The sequence below is a fragment of the Herpailurus yagouaroundi genome, unplaced genomic scaffold (assembly GCF_014898765.1).
Source record: "Herpailurus yagouaroundi ecotype Mexico unplaced genomic scaffold, PumYag 181, whole genome shotgun sequence".
Classification (NCBI taxonomy): Eukaryota; Metazoa; Chordata; class Mammalia; order Carnivora; family Felidae; genus Herpailurus; species Herpailurus yagouaroundi.
Genome location: NW_024412412.1, coordinates 21,652,657 through 21,672,273, shown reverse-complemented (window position 1 = coordinate 21,672,273; position 19,617 = coordinate 21,652,657). Strand labels below are relative to the sequence as shown.

The 19,617-nt window shown below is 36.5% G+C and overlaps 1 protein-coding gene across 1 annotated transcript; it reads right to left on the bottom strand.

Moving 5' to 3' along the window:
• Positions 1 to 11,494: 11,494 nt before the first annotated feature.
• Positions 11,495 to 15,476, bottom strand: LOC121039965 (40S ribosomal protein SA-like). Its single transcript, XM_040490403.1, has 2 exons — positions 15,243 to 15,476; positions 11,495 to 11,619 (listed from the first exon to the last, which is right to left on the bottom strand). Exons 1-2 carry the CDS (start codon positions 15,471 to 15,473, stop codon positions 11,587 to 11,589), a joined length of 264 nt encoding a protein of 87 aa, XP_040346337.1. The 5' UTR covers positions 15,474 to 15,476; the 3' UTR covers positions 11,495 to 11,586.
• Between the last annotated feature and the right edge of the window lie 4,141 nt (positions 15,477 to 19,617).

Sequence of the window (19,617 nt, the reverse complement as noted above, 5' to 3'; positions counted from 1 at the left end):
AAAGGACACCATAGACAAACAACTGAAGGAAACCAGGAGAACGACGTCTCAAAAAATAGACAATGTGAAGAAAGAAAAAAATATAAAAAAGAATCAAATAGAAATTTTATAGGTGAAAAGTACAATAAGTGTAATATCCTATGAGAAAACTGATACACAGAGAGCCAAGGTTACACATCTGGTAGGACGTAACGCCAAAATTCGAATGTGGGTAGAACTCATGGTCTACCCGTCCCGTCAACCTGAGTGCACATCAGAGTCTACTGACTATCAGGTTTGCTTTGATTCCATAACCTGCACTGGCCAACCCCAAAGCTAGACATTTATACTGGGAAAAGAATGCTCCCTTAAAGCCTCATCCTAGTGAAGAATTCTAATAGCTACTTAAGAGACTGGAAAAAACTTAGACTACGAATAGAAACAGGACATTCAGTATAAGAGAAAGAGAACCATTTTGCCTGAAATATTATTCTAAAAGATTTTACAACCCACTATTAGCACAACATAGGCATGCAAATCTCTCAAGAAACTACTTTTGAGAATTTAAGAATATTATGAAAAGCCGTTAGACATTGTGTACTTACGCACCGAAAACTCAGATTCATTCACCCAAATATATTCCAGTTCAACAAATCTATCATTTGAAAAACAGAACTAGAGAGCAAGATCTATACAATCAACTTTATAAATTATACCAGCCTCAATTAGGGAAATGCATAAGTGAATAACCAAAGGATGGAAACTTAAATGAGAAAATAAAGACATTAACTTCTAGATATGGCAAATTTTAAAACACTATGTGTATAAATGTTACCAAAAAAAATATAAGACATTAATAGTGCTAAACTTTGGATGGTAACCTTGTAACCAATGGATCTTTTATACTTGTGGATATTTTAAGTATTTCCACAGTAGGTGTTCTAATAATTTTGTATTTATTCAAATATAAAATAGAAAAAGCAGACAGCAAGACAACATGTTCAAAATTATGTTAATTTGGGGGGCAAAATGTTAGCCTATAAAAGTTAATATTAGAAAGTTACATTATTTGGTCATATTTACTTTCTTTTGACCGTACTGCTTCAGCCAGCATGCATTGTTTCTACAATCAGAATAAACTTCTAGAATATTATGTTCTACATGATGTCCATAACATTGCCAAGATGATATTTAAAAGGAAGTACAATGTGAAAACGTGTTGTTTTCTTTCTGATTAGAAAGCTAATCCTTGACGATCCCCAAACCCAGCACTGAGTGGGCCAGATCTCTTGAGTTATCAGGCAGGTTTTTGTCAATTGCAGCTACTGCGGTATTTCCAACTCTCAGCACAGTCTGCTACAAAGAAACTCTTCAAAGTTGTCTGTTAAATTAATTCCACACATTCAATCTATGCCAACAGAAGGTTTAGTCCTGATCACTAAGCACTATCTCACTCCTTAAGTTGGCCATTTTGATGTCCTCTTTGGAGAAATGTCTATTTAGTTCTTCTGCCCAATTTTTATTTCGATTGTTTATTGTTTTTGAGTTACATGACTCCTTTATATATTTTGGATGTTAGTCCCTTTTCTAATACAAGATTTGCAAACATTTTCTCCTATTCTATAGGTTGTCTTTTCATGGTGGTGTTTAATTTGCTGTGCAAAAGTTTTAAATTTACTGTAGTCCCATTTATTGATTTTTTCTTTTGTTGTTTGTGCTTTTAGCATCATGGCCCAAAAATTAATGCCAAAATCAATATATGAATGAACTTCTGTCTTATATTTTTTAGTTTTATGGTATCGGGTCGTAAGTTTAAATCTTTGATCCATTTTAATTTTTGTGAGTGGTATGAGATAAGGGTCCAATTTCACGTTCTACATGTGTTTCTCCAGTTTTCTCAATGCATTTACTGAAGAGACTATGCTTTCCCCATTGGATGCTCTTGACTCCCTTGTCAAATAGCTGACTGTATAATATGCTGGGCTTTAATCCTAGGTTCCCTCTTCTGTTCCACTGGTAAATGTGTCTACTTTTGTGCTAGCATCACACTGTGTTTGGTACTATGGCTTTATAGTACAGTTTGAAATCTGGAAGTGTAATACCTCTAGCTTTGTTCTTTTTTCTCAGAATTGCTTGGGCTATTTGGGGTCTTTTGTGGTTCCATACAAATCTTTGGATTGCTTCCAGTTTGGTGAAGAATATCTTTGGTATTTTGATGGGGACTGAACTAAATATGTAGACAGTTTTGAGTAATATAGCCACTTTAATTATATTCATTCTTATGATCCATAAACATGGGATGTTTTTCCATTTATTTAGGTCTTCAATTTCTTTCAGCAAAGTTTTATACTTTTCCTTGTACTAATCTTTCACTTATTTTGTTAAATTCATTCATATGTATTTTATTGTTTTTGATGCTATCATGAATGCGGTGGTTTTCTTTCTTTTACAGATGCTTCATTATTGGTGTAAAGGAATGCAATCGATTTCTGTATATTGGTTTTGTATCCTGACGCTTTACAGAAATTGATTAATTACAATAGTTTTTTTGCCTGATTCTTTTGAGATTTTCTGAATATTGGATCATATCAGCAAATAAGGGCAATTTTGCTTCTTTCTGATTTGGATGCCTTTTATATCTTTATCTTGCCAAATTGCTCTAGCTAGGACTTTCAGCACTATATTGAATAGGAATAGTGAGAGTGGGCATTCTTGCTTTGTTACTGATCTGAGAGAAAATACTTTCAATTTCTCTCTGTTAAGTTTAATGTTATCTATGGCTTTGTCACAAATGTACTTTATTATGTTGAGGGGCATTCCCCCTATAACCACTCTATTAAGGGTTTTTATCAGGGAAAGGTATTTTGTGAAATGCTTTTCCTGTAACTATTGAAATGATCATGTGATTTTGATCTTTCATTTTATTGATGTGGTGTATTAAATTCATTGATTTGCATATGTTGAACAATGTTTGAATCCCAGGGATAAAACCCACTTGGTCATGGCATATAATCCTTTTAACATGTTCCTGAGTTCAGTTTGCATCTATGTTCACCAGGGATATTAATCTACAGTTTTCCTTTCTTGTGGTGCTCTTATCTGGTTTGGGGAGCAAAGCAATCCTGGCTTCACAAAATGAGTTTGAGAGTATTCTTTCCTCCTCAGTATTTTGGAAGAGTTTGAGAATGAACTGGTGTTAATCCTTCCAATGTATTTGGTAGAATTCTTCAGTGAAGCTGGTCTCAGAGTGTCTGTGTTGGGAGGTTTTTTTTAAAACACTGATTCAATCTTTTACTGATCACTGGTTCAACCATTACTGGTCTGTTTGGATTTTCTATTTCTTCCTGATTCAGTCTTGGTAGGTTGTATGTTTCTAGAATGTATCCATTTCTTCTAAGTTATGTAATTTGTTGGCATGTCAATGTTCATAGTAATCTCTTATGGCTTTATGTATTTCTACAGTATCAGTTGTAACATCTCCTTTTTCATTTCTAATTTTATTTAAGTCTTCGTTTTCCTTTTTCTAATTAAAGGTTTACCCATTTTGTTTATTTGTTCAAAGAACCAGAGTTTAGTTTTTTGATCCTTTATATTGGTTTTCTGGTCTCTATCTTATTTATTCCTGTTCTTGGCCTTATTATTTCCTTCCTTCTGCTAACTTTGTACTTATTCTGCTTTTTCTAGTTCCTTGAAAGGTAAAGTTAAATTCTTTGAGATCTTTCTAATTTCCTAACATATGTGTTTATTGCCATAAACTTTCCTCTCAGAACTGCTTCTGCTGCACCACAGTATTTGATATATTGCACTTTCATTTTCATTTGAGATACTTTTTTTATTTCCCTTTTGAATTATTGAGTCAATGGTGGTTTAGAAGTGTGTGTCCATTTTCTAAAATGTGGCTCAATTCCAAACTTTACTTGTTGATTTTTGGTCTGGACAATCTATCCATTACTGATAGTAGGGTACTGAAATCTCTTGTATTGTTGTCCACTTCTCCCTTAAGACCTGTTATTAACTGCTTCATATATTTTGGTACTTGGGTGTTGGGAGTATTTATAATTGTTATATTTTCCTGATATACTGACTCCTTTCATCTTTATATAATGACCTTCTTTGTCTCTTTTTACACTTCTTGGCTTGAAGTCTCTTTTGTCTAATGTAAGTAGCTTTGGCCGCGTTCTTTCCATTTCTGTTTGCTTGGAAATTCATCGTCCATCCTTTACTTTCAGCGTATGTGAGTCTTTAGAAATGAAATGAGTCTCCTGTAGGCAGCATATATTTGGGTCTTGTTTTTTTTGTTTGTTTGTTTTTTGGTTGTTTAGGGTTGTTTTGTTGTTGTTGTTTTAATCCATCCAGGCTCTCTGTGCCTTTTGATTGGTGAGTTCAATCTTTTTACATTTATAGTGATTATTAATATGTAAGGGTTTACTAGTGCCATTTTATCTTTTTCCTTTGGCTATTTTGTTCCATTGTCATTTCCCCTCTATCTTAGCCTAGCTTGTGTACGTTGGAGGTTTTCCGTGGTGATTTGCTCAGGCTTTTTTTTTTTTTTTAAGGTCTTACTGTTAAAGCTTTCTAGAGAGAAAACAACCTTAGCTTGAGAATAATAAGGCCTCCAGTATTTTATGAATCTTCCTTAGCATATGAAAGTCCTTTCAGAGGCCTCCCTTTGGCCTTTACCTCCCCCAACCCCACAGTATATAAACAATCTTCACAACTCCAATACAGCTCTTTTTACCCACAGGTCCTGTCCCTGTGCTTCAATAATATCACTTTTGCACCAAAAAAAAAAAAAAAAGTCTCCTGTCTCTCCTCTAGATTTTTGCTTCATGGTTACCCTGAATTTTACATAAAACATCTTATAGATAAAAGTCTTTTTTATTCTGATAGAAATTTAATCTTCACTCACCTATAAAGATCCTATCCTTCTACTCTTCTCTTTTCATATTTTTGATGTCACAAGTTACCTCTTTTATGCTGTGATTCTGTAAGGAAATTGTAGTTATTTCTGATGTCTTTTATTTTTTAATATTTATGTATTTATGTTTATTTATTTTGTGAGACAGTGTGTGTGTGTGTGTGTGTGTGTGTGTGTGTGCATGAGTGGAGAAGAGGCAGAGGGGGAGAGGGAGGGAGAGGGAGAGAGGGAGGGGGAGAGGGAGGGGGAGGGGGAGGGGGTAGAGGGACAGAGACAACACCAAGCAGGCTCCATGCAAGTGTGGATCCTGACACAGGGCTCAGTCAGATGGCACTGTGAGATCATGATCTAAGCTAAAATCAAGAGTCAGATACTCAAAGACTGAGCCACCCAGGTGCCCCTCCTTTATTTTTAACTTTTTTTAAATATTTGTAATGTTTATTATTTATTTTTGAGAGAGAGGGAGACCAAGAGACAGATTGCGAGCGGGGGAGGGGCAGAGAGAGAGATACAGAATCCAAAGCAGGCTCCAGGCTCTGAGCTGTCAACACAGAGCCCCATGTAGAGTTCTAATCCACCAACCACAAGATCATGACCTGAGCCCAAACCAGAGGCTTAACCAACTGAGCCACTCAGGTGCCCCGCCGCTAATATACTATTTTTCAAAAAGAGTTAAAGAGTCAAAATATTCTAATTCTGACTACTAATCACTTTAATCAAAGTTTTGTGTACTTCCGTCATATTTCAGCTTACAGAGCTCCTTTCAACATTTGTTCAAAGGCAGGTCTAGTAATGGTGAACTCCTCAGCTTGTTTTTGTTTTGTTTTTTTTTTTTTTTGTCTGGTAAAGCCTTTATTTCTCCTTCATATATGAAGGATAACTTTGCCAAATAGAATATTCTTGGCTAGCAGTTTTGATCTTTTAATACTTTTAAGATATCATTCTATTCCCTCCTGGCCTCTAGAGTTTTGGTCGAGAAACCTGCTAATAGGCACACCTTTGTAGGTCGAGAAACCTGCTAATAGGCACACCTTTGTAGGTTACTGTCTTTTTTTCCTAGGCTGATTTTAAAATTATTTATCTTTGAATTTTGACAGTTATAGTGTAAAAGTCTTTTTACATTGAGACAATAAGGTGTTCCATTAGCCTCATGGACTTACATATCTTCTCCAGGTTTGGGAAGTTCTCAACCATTATTTCTTTAAATATGATCTCTGCTCCCTTTGCCCTCCCATCTTCTTCTGGGATACCCATTACTCCTATATTGGCTTTTCTTTTCTTTTTTTTTTTTTTTTAATTTTTTTTTTCAACGTTTATTTATTTTGGGGACAGAGAGAGACAGAGCACGAACGGGGGAGGGGCAGAGAGAGAGAGGGAGACACAGAATCGGAAACAGGCTCCAGGCTCTGAGCCATCAGCCCGGAGCCCGACGCGGGGCTCGAACTCACGGACCGCGAGATCGTGACCTGGCTGAAGTCGGACGCTCAACCGACTGTGCCACCCAGGCGCCCCTATACTGGCTTTTCTAATGGAGCCAGACAATTCTAATGTTCCTTCACTTTTAAAAAATCTTAGTTCTCAGGGTGCCTGGGTGGCTCAGTCAGTTGAGTGTCCAAACTTTAGCTCAAGTCATGGTCTCATCGCCTGTGAGTTTGAGCCCCACGTCAGGCTCTGTGCTGACAGCTCATAGCCTGGAGCCTGTTTCAGATTCTGTGTCCCCCTCCCTCTCTGCCCCTCCCCCACTTGTATTCTGTCTCTCTCTGAAAAACAAACATTTAAAAATATTTTTTTTTAAATCTTAGTTCTCTCCTTTTTCACTTCAACTATTTTTCTGTTTCTATGCTTGAGCTTGCTATCTTTCTTCCATACGATCTGCTCTATTTCCAATGCATTCTAACACATTCTTTATCTCATTTATCAAGTTCTTCAGCTGTCAAGTTTGTTTAGTTCTTTCTTAGGATTTTAATCTCTTTGGTAAAATACTCCTTCTGTTCATCAGTTTTATTCCTGAGATCACTGTATTGCCTTTAGGACTTTCCTTGTGTCTCAGTTTTTTTCTTAACAACAATTTAAAATTTTTTTATGTTAGAGCATAATATTCTGCGCCTTTGGGTTCAACTGTGGAAATTTTATTTTTGTGATCCGTATTATGATTTTTCATGGTATTTGATGAGAAGTGCCTCTGCCACTGCATTTCAAGAAGCAAACACCTTTCTTACTTAGTCAATTTTTGCTTACTTTGATTCTAACAGTTCAACAAGTTGGTAGTGAAGAGCCTTCCTTTTGTTTTCCAGAAGGTGACCTATCACAGAAGTCTCTGCTTCCTCTTACTGAGTACATACACACATTTAAAAGAAAAAAAGGCGGGGGGGACATGATGGCAGAGTGGGGGAGGTATGTGTACCAATGGCTTGAGGCATTGGCTGTTCCCAAGGCCCATTAGCGGGTACCCTCAGGTGGGAAAGGGGGTCCCTAAGAACTATGGCTCATCCTTTCGCCTCCCAGAGCAGACAGCAGGAGATTCCCTTCTGCAGTCTTCTCTGTCTGTCTACTTCCCTTTCCTTTCCCCTCCTCACTATGGTCTCCAGCTGCAACTGCAGCACCTACAGTCAGGCAGACCCCCACTCAGTGCCTTTCCTCTACACCTCCTTGTGTAGTTGTGTCGGTTCACTGCCTTTTCTGTCATCACTGCCTCTGCTGCTCCTAATTCCACCACCTCCTCCACAGTCCAGTCCACTCTCTAGTAAGTGCACAGATGGATGAATCTCTCAGGTGTCTCGGGAGGCTGTACAGAGGCACTTTTTTTTTTCCAGTTATGGATGTCCATATAAATCAAATGGGAGAGGAAAAATTAATGAAAAGCCCAGGACCAGATGGCTTCCCTAGAGAATTCTATGAAACATTTAAAGAGGAATTAACATCAATCTTTGAAAAACTTAAAGGGAATATAACACTTCAAAAATCATTTTACTAGGCCAACATTACCCTGATACCAAAGTCAAACAAAGATATTATAAGAAAAAGATAACTACAATATCCCTGATGAATAATGACACAAAAATCTTCAATAAAATACTAGAAAAATCAATCAACCACACATCGAAAGTATTAATCACCGTAAACAAGAGGAATTTATTTCTTGAATAAATTACCACTTCTCTTCAACATACTGATGGAAGTCCTAGCCCAAATAATTAGGCAATAAAAGGAATAAATGGATCTAAATCAGAAAGGAAGAAGTAAAATTATTTGTGTTCACAGAGGACATGATATTGTGTATGTAGAATATCCTAAAGATTACACACACACACACACACACACACACAGTTAAAACTAATTAACTCAAGCAAAAATTAATGGCATTTCTACACACTAACAACAAACAATTTATGGAAGAATTTTTTGTTTACATTCCATTAGTAGTGCCAATACAATACTTAAGAATGAACTTAACCAAGAAGATGAAAGACCAGTATGTTGAAAACTAAAAAAAACATTACTGAAAGTCATTAAATACACAAATAAAAGGAAAGATATTCCACATTATGGATCAGAAGACTTAATATTGTTAAATTATCCACACTACCTAAAATGATCTACACATTCAATGCAACTATCAAAACTTTATGGCATCTTTTTGCAGAAACTGAAAAAATTCTAAAATTCATATGGAACCACAAAAGACCATGAATAGCCAAGAAAATTTAAAAAAAACTCTTAAGAAAAACAAAACTGGAAACCTCACACATCCTAATTTCAAAATGTACTATACAGCTATGGTTATCCAAACAGAACGATACTAGCATTAAAAAAAAACCCACACTGATCAATAGAACAGAATAGAAAGTCCACAAATAAATTCTCACATTTATGGTTAAACGATCATTGAGAAGTGTGACAAACTATACATGGAAAAAGGATAGTCTATTCTACAAATAGTGGAGAACTTAGATATCTACATGCAAAAGAATGAAATTGGACCCTTGTCTTACACCATATAAAAAAATTAACTCAAAATCATTTATAGACTTAAACATAAGACCTGACACTACAAAACTTCTATAAGAAAACAGAGAAACACCTGCAGGACACTGAATTTGGCAACAATGTCTTGTAAACGACACCAAAAACACAGGCCACAAAAGAAAAATACATAAATGGAATAGATCAAATTTAACTTCTGTGCAACAAAATAATCAGCAGAATGAAAAATAACCTGTGGAACTATAGAAAATATTTGCAATCATATTTTCATATGCTGTTTTATATCTAGAATATATAAAAATTTCATATCAATTAACATAAACCCACAAATTATCCATTTTGAAAATAGGCAAAGGACTTGAACAGACATTTTTCCAAAGAAGGTATCAAAATGACCATCACGCATATGAAAAGATGTTTGGTATCCCTGATCACCAGGAAAACACAACCACAATTACGTATCACCTAACACCCAATAGGATGGCTGCTGTCAATAAATAAATTAATTAATTAATTAACAACCATTGGCAAGGTAGTGGAGAATTTAGAATTACTGTTGATGGGGGTGTAATACTGTGCAACTCTTATGGAAAATAGTACAGAGGATCCCCAAAATATTAAAAATGGAACTATCATATGATCTAACAACTCCATTCCTCAATTAAAAACAGGATCTGAGATATTTGCACACCCACGTTTATTGCAACCTTATCCACAACAGCCAAGACGTAGAACCAAACCAAATGTCCATCAACAAATGAATAATAAGATGTAGTACATACATCCAATGAAATATTATTCAGCCTTTAAACAGAAGGAAATCTTATATGTTACAACATGGATAAACCTTGAGGACACTTGCCGAGTAAAAGCAACCAATTCCAAGAAGACTAACACTACATGATTCCACTTATATGAAATATTTAAAAGAGTCAAACCCTTACAAACAGAAAAGTAGCACGGTGTTTGCCAGGGACTGTAGGGGAAAGAAAAAAAACAGAAAGTTGCTATATACATATAGAATTTCAGTTTTACAAGATGACAAATTTATAGAGATTTGCTACACAACAATGGGCATAATTAACACTAGTGTACTTTATACTTAAAAATGGTTAAGATGATAAATTTTATGTGTTTTACCACAAAAAAAATAATTTTAAAAATTGTAGTAAAGGCCCGAGACAGTATAATTAGGCCAGAAAAAAAGACATAATAAATGGAAATAAAAAAATATCTATCATTATTTGAGATACATAATTCTGTTATAAACCAAACATAATCTAGAGAAAAAATATTAAAAAAATACTTGATAAATTCTTTAATTATTTGATGCAGTCGTCTTTAATAAAAAAGGTCTATTTGCTACCTAGAAATAACCCTAAGAAAATTAGACAAGAACTTTCTACCAACAGATTATAAAATTTTGCATAAGATATTAAAAGATTAAAACTGGAGAAGAAATTTCATGTGTGAAAATCAGACACTGTAAAAAATATATTTGTTCAACTCAAACCGACTTACACATTTACTGTAACTTGAATAAAACAATATAATACAATCCTTTAGTTACTCATAACTTGAAAATTTCTTTGAAAGACCTCACATCCACTAATAACCAAAGTACTCCCAAAGAAATATTATCAAGGCTTACTATAAAGCTAAGAGTAATTTACATAAAGCTCTCCAAACAGATCTAACCTATATGGAAACTTAATATATAACATTTGTAGATTAGTGAGAAGGGAACAACTTTTCAATATTTAGTGTTAGGACAACTGGTTATCCATACAGGAGAAACAACGGCAACGGTAATTGAATTCTCTCAGCAAGTAGTTAAACAAGAAATATGACATAAATGTGTGAAACTTTTAGAATGTTTTAGAGCCTTGGTATAGGGAAGGATTTCCTAAACAAAACACAGAAAATAATGGTATTAATAACTCAAAAAATTCACCACTGCAAAATCAAGAAAGACATACATCCATTAAAGGACACCTTTTAAAAATGAAAAGACAAACCACAAATTAGGAAAAGATACTCGCAAATAAAATATCAACAAAGAGTTAATAATAGGATTACATGAAGTTTTTTACCATATCAGTGAACAGAAGATTATCTAATAAAAGATGAGCCAAGAGATAAGAATGGGCATTTCCACAGAAGAGGAAACACAAGTGGTCAGTAAGCGTATGCATGTATGTTCACTTCTCATTAATCGGGGAAATACAAGTTAAAACCACAACGAATAATGAGATACAATTTTACACTAAATAGATAAAACCAATGAACAACACCAAATATTGGCGAGAATGGGGAGCGCACTAGAAACGATCACACACAGTCTGTGGCCATGTAAATTTATACAGCAAACTGTGCATACAGTGGGTGGATGTGGACTGTCAATTTAGCTAAACTGGATTATGTTTCGCAACATTGCCTCCACGCACGTTTGCAAGTTAACGCAGGCCACGAGAGCTAATTTATGCAAGACCGGTGGACAGAGGTAAAGCAGTAGCTATGCTCTTCATGCTTGAAAGTTCAGAATACCCAGCACTGATGCAGTTTGCACACACTGTCACTATCTGCCGACTCACCAGGGTACTGTGAGGCACCAGCGAGTCCACAGCTCCTGTGGCTTCTCCAGGTCCTGTAGGATCCTCACTGGGCCGTGTGGTTTTTAGTCCTGTGAAGAACACCATGTGCTCCTAGAAGATCTTCTCATCACCAAAGTTGTAGGCCTAGAAACAGAGTAAGGTTTTACTTTGTCCTCATGGGTCCCGGTTTGTCCGTTCTCTACCCTATTTACTATCATCTTCTCTTTCTGACTGCCAGCCCTGTTGACCTTATACCAGACACAAAACAGCTTCATAAAGACTGTTTAACCAGCTGCCACAAATGCATAAGGTCAATTTCTTAAATAAATATTTTCTATACGTATCACTCGAAAGATTCTACTCTTTTGATTTAACTTTGTGATTATGAAATGAAGAAAATAAAACAAGCTGTATGTAGCAAGTAATGGTTTAATATTTCATCGACCATTAAAAATATACTGACTTTACCTTCTTTTTCTGATACATTTATTTAAGGAGAAAATAATGCACAAAATTCACCCTTTCTTTAAAATATATTCTTTTGCCTAAGAGCTTTCTTTCTATTAAACGTTACTCAGGGTTAAATTTATCACCGATGGCAAGCCTAATTCATAATAATGCATGGTGCTCACTCCCAGAAAAATGAATGTCATCAACAGGGGTGAAGTATCCAGAGAGTGTGGGGCAGACTTAGGTGTCACCTATCAGAGCATTTGTGCAAAGGACTAATTTGAGGAACAGCATCCTATGAAGAAATCAAAGCCAGGCAGAAAATCCAATACCCACGGCAATCTAAAGGGGTTAAAGAGAACAGAACATAAGCCAACAAAGGTATTGAAAAGGAGTGAGGAATGAAAAATAAATTTGTAAATTTGAAGGTGAGAAGTACAGGCTGGAAGAACCCTCTGAGCAAAGGGAGGCAGCTATAGCTGGTAATTTTTCTAATGGCCTCTGGTAAGGGCAATAAAACAAGAATTTACTGTAATCGTTACTTGTTTTCTTCACATAAAGCACCTCTATTCTTTACAGACACCACAGAAGATTTTTTGGGAGCCAAGAACATGTTGACCTGAGGAAGGCATTACAAATACACCATTTATAAACTTAAATAATATAGTTCAGTTAAACTATTGATGTCAACATGTAAACCTTATATATCTGGAATGAATTATTTGGATCAATGTTTTAGTTACCATAGTATTTTGCCATTATGCTATAGAGACATCCATTAATAAACGATTAGCTGATTATAATTGTTATAATGTAAGAAAATATTATTTAGCACTGGTAAAATGAAAGTAATAAAATGAATTTCTAATTCTAATAAATTTTGAAATATTTCTAAAGAAATAAATACTATTCCAACTCTTAGAAAGAAATTGGGGGGCCCTAACGAGCAAAAAAATGTCTTGACACCATATTCAGATTTAAGTTTCTCTTTTTTTCAAATGTTCAACTTTTTCTTTCAAGTTTTTGTATCTACATTCACTGTGTTTTGATGCAAAAATCTGTTCCTAAAACTGGTTGTTACAGATATAATCAAAATTCTGCATTGTATTTTAAATTTAATCAAGAACTACTTGTCTTAGTTCTATGATAGCTTTATATAAAGAGAGATACCTTTATTTATTCCTAATTTTAAGGACTCTGCACAGTCCAATACTAAATTATTAGAACTATGATAGCAAAATGACAGTGAGTTACCTCAAATTTTTGTGATTATAAAAAGTCTCAATGGCAGGCATGATATACAAAAGTATGTAAACAAAGTTTCCTATAAAAACCATTATTTTAAAATGCTGTTTCCAATAATAAATGTTCACATCCTCCAGTTTATAATTCCACAGTCATCACTAAACAAACCTTTGAATGTAAGAGAAAGGTACACTGTCCATTTTGGTGAAGAGATTTAACCAGAAACTCAACTTTAAAAAGATAGAAGTATAAATTTTTCTTCAATACTACGGGGAGATAATTTGTTGTAACTGGGAAATAAATACCTGCTAACCTTGGGCTTAGGAATTTTCACAAGCATTTGTGACTCCTAGCTTCTCATAATCCCAGAGGTTCTCTAATAAAAAGTTGTGGGTTTTGGTTGTACTATAATGTTAATCAAGATCAAATTAACCATCTGTGACTTATAATAAAGTAGTCCTGGTGTCTATCACCTTCTTTTCTAAACAGTGTATCAGTGGGGTTTTACAATGGATTAAATTCCTGACTTTCACAGCAAAACTTCTCAAGTCTTGACTCCTGCAATTTAAATGACAAGTAAAAATCAATACAGATGCTTTTGTTAATAGTCTCAAAATGAGAAAACCAGGGTATCTGGAATAGAAACACAAGAACCCAAGGTTTAACAGTACTAATTTTTAGTTTCCAACCTCCTAGGGCTTCTGAATTATCATGGTCCTCAAACCATCCTCTTACCTCATAAACCACCCTGTTTCTTGAATTATGAACCAAATTTACAACGATCTGAGAACATGTGCACTGCAAAATTGTTTAGCTCCCTAACTTTTTCATCCCACAAAAACTGAAATGCAAGACAGTGCAACTAATTCATTTTCAAGGCTTTAAACACTGCTATAACTCAAGAAGTATAAATGTTACAGAATTTCATAGATATCTGAACTGCATCATGTATTTAAATACCCTCACTTTCTCCATGAGGGAACTAAAGACCCCCAAAAGGTAAAGACTGGGCCCCAAGTTATAGACCCAAAAAGAAAATTTTAACCAGAATATAAATACATGACTGCAAGCTCACATTATTGTCCAGCTGGTCCTACAAGCACAGAAAGATGATTTAATTCAATCCCTTTATTGTATAGATGAGCACACGGGATTACAATGGTTACCAGGTTTGCTTAATGGGGGAAGGTTATTCACGAAGTTTGTCAAATAGAAGAGCTGAAACCCTGGAAATGCTTTCTAAGCTTCCACACGTAAGGAGAAAGCACTGCCTTAATCTATATTCCTTGAGGATTCTCTTTTCTGGCAGTTACTATTACTTTTCTACACTTTGAGGCCCACATAATAAACTCATAGCTTTGTTTCAAAACAACTATTTTCAAAGGCCATTTTCCAATATCAAAATAGTAATGCAGGCAACCAAAACCTACTCACGGGAACAGGTACTTCATACCAGGCACTCTTCTATGGACAAGGGTAAAACAAAGCCTGAAAGCATCCCCTATTCTAGAAAAGGGAGACGGGATGACCTGAAACCTAACCGCCAAGCAACAGAGCGAATAAATACACACAATCATTTCAAGTACTCATACATGCTGGGCCTAAAATTCTAAACCCAAATGTTGAGGGAGACTTTTTTCTAATCGGAATGATTAGAAAAATCAGCTTCGCTGAGAAGTGGCCCGATAAACAGGGAGTTTGGGGAAGGGGGATTTCTCTAACAATTCATACTGACCACTGAAAATTGCTAGAGGGGCCATATGGTTTGAGAGAGAGAGAGAGAGAGAGAGAGACTGTGTGTGTGTGTGTGTGTGTGTGTGTGTGTATGTTGTGTTTCGTGGGGTGTTTTGTCATTGTTTTTTGTTTGTTTTTTTTAGAAATCGTGTACTTTTCTTCAACCTCATTTCTATTTTCTGTTTTAAGCGTCAGTGGAAAAACAGCATAAGATACTAGCCGGCCGTCCCTACCCGTGCAGAGGCCCCCGCAGGGGGAGCTGCAAACATCCCCCGCCCCCCACCGGCCCCGGGCGGGAGCAGGGCACTGCTTCCTGGGCACAGACGGGAACCGCCTACCTTCAGGCCAGTCTGCAACCTAAGGTTGAGCAGCAGGAACCTCGGGAACTGGAGCAGTCCACCTACCCGACCTTCCTCCTCGGTCACAGTCTTTGCAGCAGCAGCTGGTTCTTCCTTCTCAATCTCCCCAAGACGTCTGCAGAAATAGGGATCAGGTGTGATCTCCCGTCGGTGTTCCCGCGAGATCTGGAGCACGCAGTTGCAGAAACTCCCTGCCCGGCTGCCCCTCATCAAGGCCACTGAGTGAGCTTCCTTTGTTAACAAGTTGCAGGGGGTGGCAATGGCAATGACCACGCAGCGCAGAGGAGAGTTTGTATCACACAGAGCAATGACAGGCTGGTTAATTTAGGAGAGGCTAGTGGTCAGCCCTGGGATCAGTAACCACCGGAAGTCTCGGCTCTCTGAAGGCTCCCTGGATGAGGGTACTGAAGGTTCCAGAAGTGAACTGCCTAGATCGAGCTAGAGAAGGTTCCAGCAATAGGAGCGGCCACAGGGCAGCAGCCAAATGCAGCACAGCTCACCAACCAGTATCCCTAAAGCATATGACCCTGACATCAGCTGGGGTTTCAATGGCAACAATGTTGCCTCCCCGCAGAAGCTTCTCCCAGGTTCTCTTCAGATTTGTCATGTAGATGCTATCAATTTTCCTTTTGTAGAGTAGGTACCATCTAAATGGATTCCTGATGCAAGTGATTTGAAAATATTCTTTTCCATCATTTGCAGGACATCAAGGGCACTGGACGTGAAAAATTTTCCTGTAAGTTACCACGGGAATTCAGGACAACAATTTATGGACTCTTCCCTGGTAGCACAGATTGGTGAGTTCATTTTTTTAAGCACCAAAGTGTTACCAGCAGCATAGGAGCCAATGAAATAAGAACAGGAAAAAAATAACCTTAACTTAAAGCAGAACATCCCCTCTTGCTTACTCTCCCTTTCTGTCTCTCTTGTCTCTTGCACACACACATCAATCAGCAAACAAGCAAAGGAAAGTAAATGTAACGTGAAGAAACTCAACCCACAAGAAATGCTATAAGAAGCCTTGATTGTCATTAATCTGAGACTAATGAGAATATCTCATTTCAAGAAAATGTTTTACTATTTTAGTATTATCTCTCCAAGATATTTACTTATATAGCACCATTTTCATGTTTTCCTTATTTCTAGGAATTTTTTTAAAATTTAAACCTGTGCATTATTTAAAACTAAAGTATCTATTTTCTTTTTTTTTTTTAATGTTTATTTATTTATTTTGAGAGAGAGAAAGAGAGAGCATGATCGGGGAAGAGGCAGCGAGAGAGAATCCCAAACAGGATCTGTGCTGTCAGCACAGAGCCCCATGTGAGCCCAGCACAGAGCTCACGACCCATGAGATCATGACCTGAGCCAAGATCAAGAGTTGGATGCTTAACTGACTGAGCCACCCAGTTGCCCCATAAAGCATTCTATTTTCTTATCAAAAGTTATATAGGTCTATTTAAGAAAACTTTTAAAAACGTGAATTTGTATAGAAATAAAATATTTAAAAACATGATCATCCCTTCTCCTAAGTACAAGAGCTGGTCCCTAGAAGATCTTCCTTTCAAACCTGCCTCTCCTCCACATCATCTTTGATTGCACAGCATTTCTGGTCACTCAAAACTTTATATGTGATAAGGCTACTCCTTGGCTTAAAATGTTTGCTTGGCTGATTCCCTTATTCCCACTGCATGCAATGAATGCCCAGACTTCAGTAGCTTGTATGCCCGGCATGTTCCTTTTCCTACTTAACTCTCCCACTTGATTTCTTTCACAGTCATTATGTCTTTGTCATTATTTCACAGTATGCCCTCTGAGGCTTTATTCCTGTGATTTCTCCAAGGGAACACATTTCTTCTAACTCCATGGCCTCTGAGCATGTTGTGCTGTCTGAAATACACAAGAGAAAAGCACAACCCTTTTCACCAGACAGCTCAGACTGATTCTTCTGTTCTCAGATTGCTTCAGACAATGACTGGATTTAGTGCTCATCTTTCATTATCAGAAGACCCTGCTGACGTCATCGGCTTTCATGTGCTATCTTATATTTCTACAAATATTTATTAAGTTTTCTTCTCTGTGCCAGTCACTCCTCTAAAGGGAAAAGCAGCAAACAAAACAGACAAAATACCTACCCAATTGGAGTTTACATTCTAGTGAGGAGAAACACACAGTAGACAAAAATATAATTTAGACAATGTCAGATGGTAATCAGTCCTATACAAATTGCTTAGGGAAGAAGAAGTATCTGGGCATTGGAGTTTGTACTGGGTGATCAGAGAGAGTCTCAGTGAGGTACAACATTTGAACAGAAATAAGGTGGAGCATAGGAACAAACCATGCAAATTTCTAGGAGGTAGATGTTCCAGAAAGTGAAAGGGCTGTGAGGTTTTCGAAGACTTATGTCTCCAGAAGTTAGCTAAATGCCAGGGTTGGATTTAAAAAAGAGAAGAACATTTGGAAATGAGGATCTACGTCTACATTTCTCAAATGCTCATCCTAGAGCCATTATTTCTTTATACACGAATAGCCAGAGCCTATATTGCAATATTAAGATATTTAGCAACATCCTTGGTTTATATCCACTAGATATTAATAGCATTCCCATAAACCTCCCATAAATCCTGACCCTAACCCTAACACCTAACACGTAAACTTAACCGTAACCCTTAAACTTAACCCTAACCCCTAACCCCTAACCATAACCATAACCATAACCATAACCATAACCATAACACTGAATTAACATGAAATTTAACGTTATTTTAGAAAACGATTCTTTCTTATGTGTTCAGAACAGACCATGGGATAACAGGCAGAAATAGCACAGTGGTTGTTCAGATCAAGACGACAGGAGTGCAGGTGATGAGAAGTAGTCAGATTCTGGAGTCATCAGATTTCCTGGAACATTGTCATGGATGTGAGAAAAAGACAGAAATCACGGATGACTCCAAAATTTTGGGCCCCCCAAAGTGTAAAGACTGGACTTGCTAGAGATGGAGAAGGCTACAGGTGGAAGGGGCTTTAGGAGAAAATTCAGGAATTCTATTCAGCAATAAGTGTCAGGTGTCTATTAGACATCAAGCTAAAGATGTTAACTTGTCAGTTGGCTATAAGAGTCTGCATTTCAAGGGAATAATCTGGGTCAGAAACATGAATTTGAGAGTCACCTACACATGATTGATATATACAACCATGTGATTACATAAGATCACCAAAGGGATACAGATAAATAGAAAAACAAGAGAAATGGACAAGGGGAAGGAAAGGAAGAGGAGGAGAGACTCATGAGTTGAGATCTGGGGCACTTACACTTGAAATGATCAGGGGGGAAAGGAGAAATCAATAATTGAGACTATAAAGAAGGAGGGAAACAAAATGGGTGTGATGTCCAGGGAGATAAATGATTGCAGAGTATTAGGGGTAGGGATCAAATATTTCTGCCAAATATTTCTGCTAAGTAAGGAAGACTGCCTATAACAATGGATTTAACAATATGAAGGTCACTGATGTTAATTATAAGAGCATTTCTGATTGAGTAATGGGAGCAAAAGCCTAACTGGAGTGAGTTAAAAGAGAGTAAAAGAGCAGACCTATGCTTGGCATAACCTTACTGAACCCTCAGCAAACTCTGAATCTTTGAAATCAGAGATATTCACAGTCGTTATTTCTTTGTAACTTCAAACTATAGGAAACATCTTGGAACAGACATGGGTGAACCATAAGTAATTGTACCCTTAGAGATCTCCTATATTATTATAGTCAATAAAAATATATGCCATGTAGATTGCTACAGAAATCTTCACAGTTGTATATGGAACTCTGAGTGTTTTATAATTTTAATCTGGCGGCAAAGCCAACTGTATATCAGGAGTATTTTAATTGGTATACTGTCTTAAAGAGTATAAAAGAAATAGATAAACTACTTTCTAATCAGTTGTAACCAAGTAAACTATTTTGCAATTCATTATTACTGAAAACAATGGGAAGAAGACCAGGAAACCCCAGGAATTAGGGATGAGGATAAGTAGAAACTAATGGAAAAGCAAAAAGCATACAGAGTTTGAAGAAAAAAATATGAACTACAGGATGAAAACAAACCAGTTATAGGAGAGCAAAGTACAATGAAATCAGAATAACTACAGCAGTGGATAAAATTGAGGCATTCACAGTGACAGCAGGAGTACATCCAATATATCCAATAATCAAGACATTGAAATAAGGCAACAGTTGTCTTGGCAGAAAGCTTATCTTTAAAGATTATGGCCAAGTGGCAGTTTTCATCGCCAAAAATATTAAAATAAAATAAATGAAACATATAAAATAAAATAATAGTAAATTAAGGCAATGACCATCT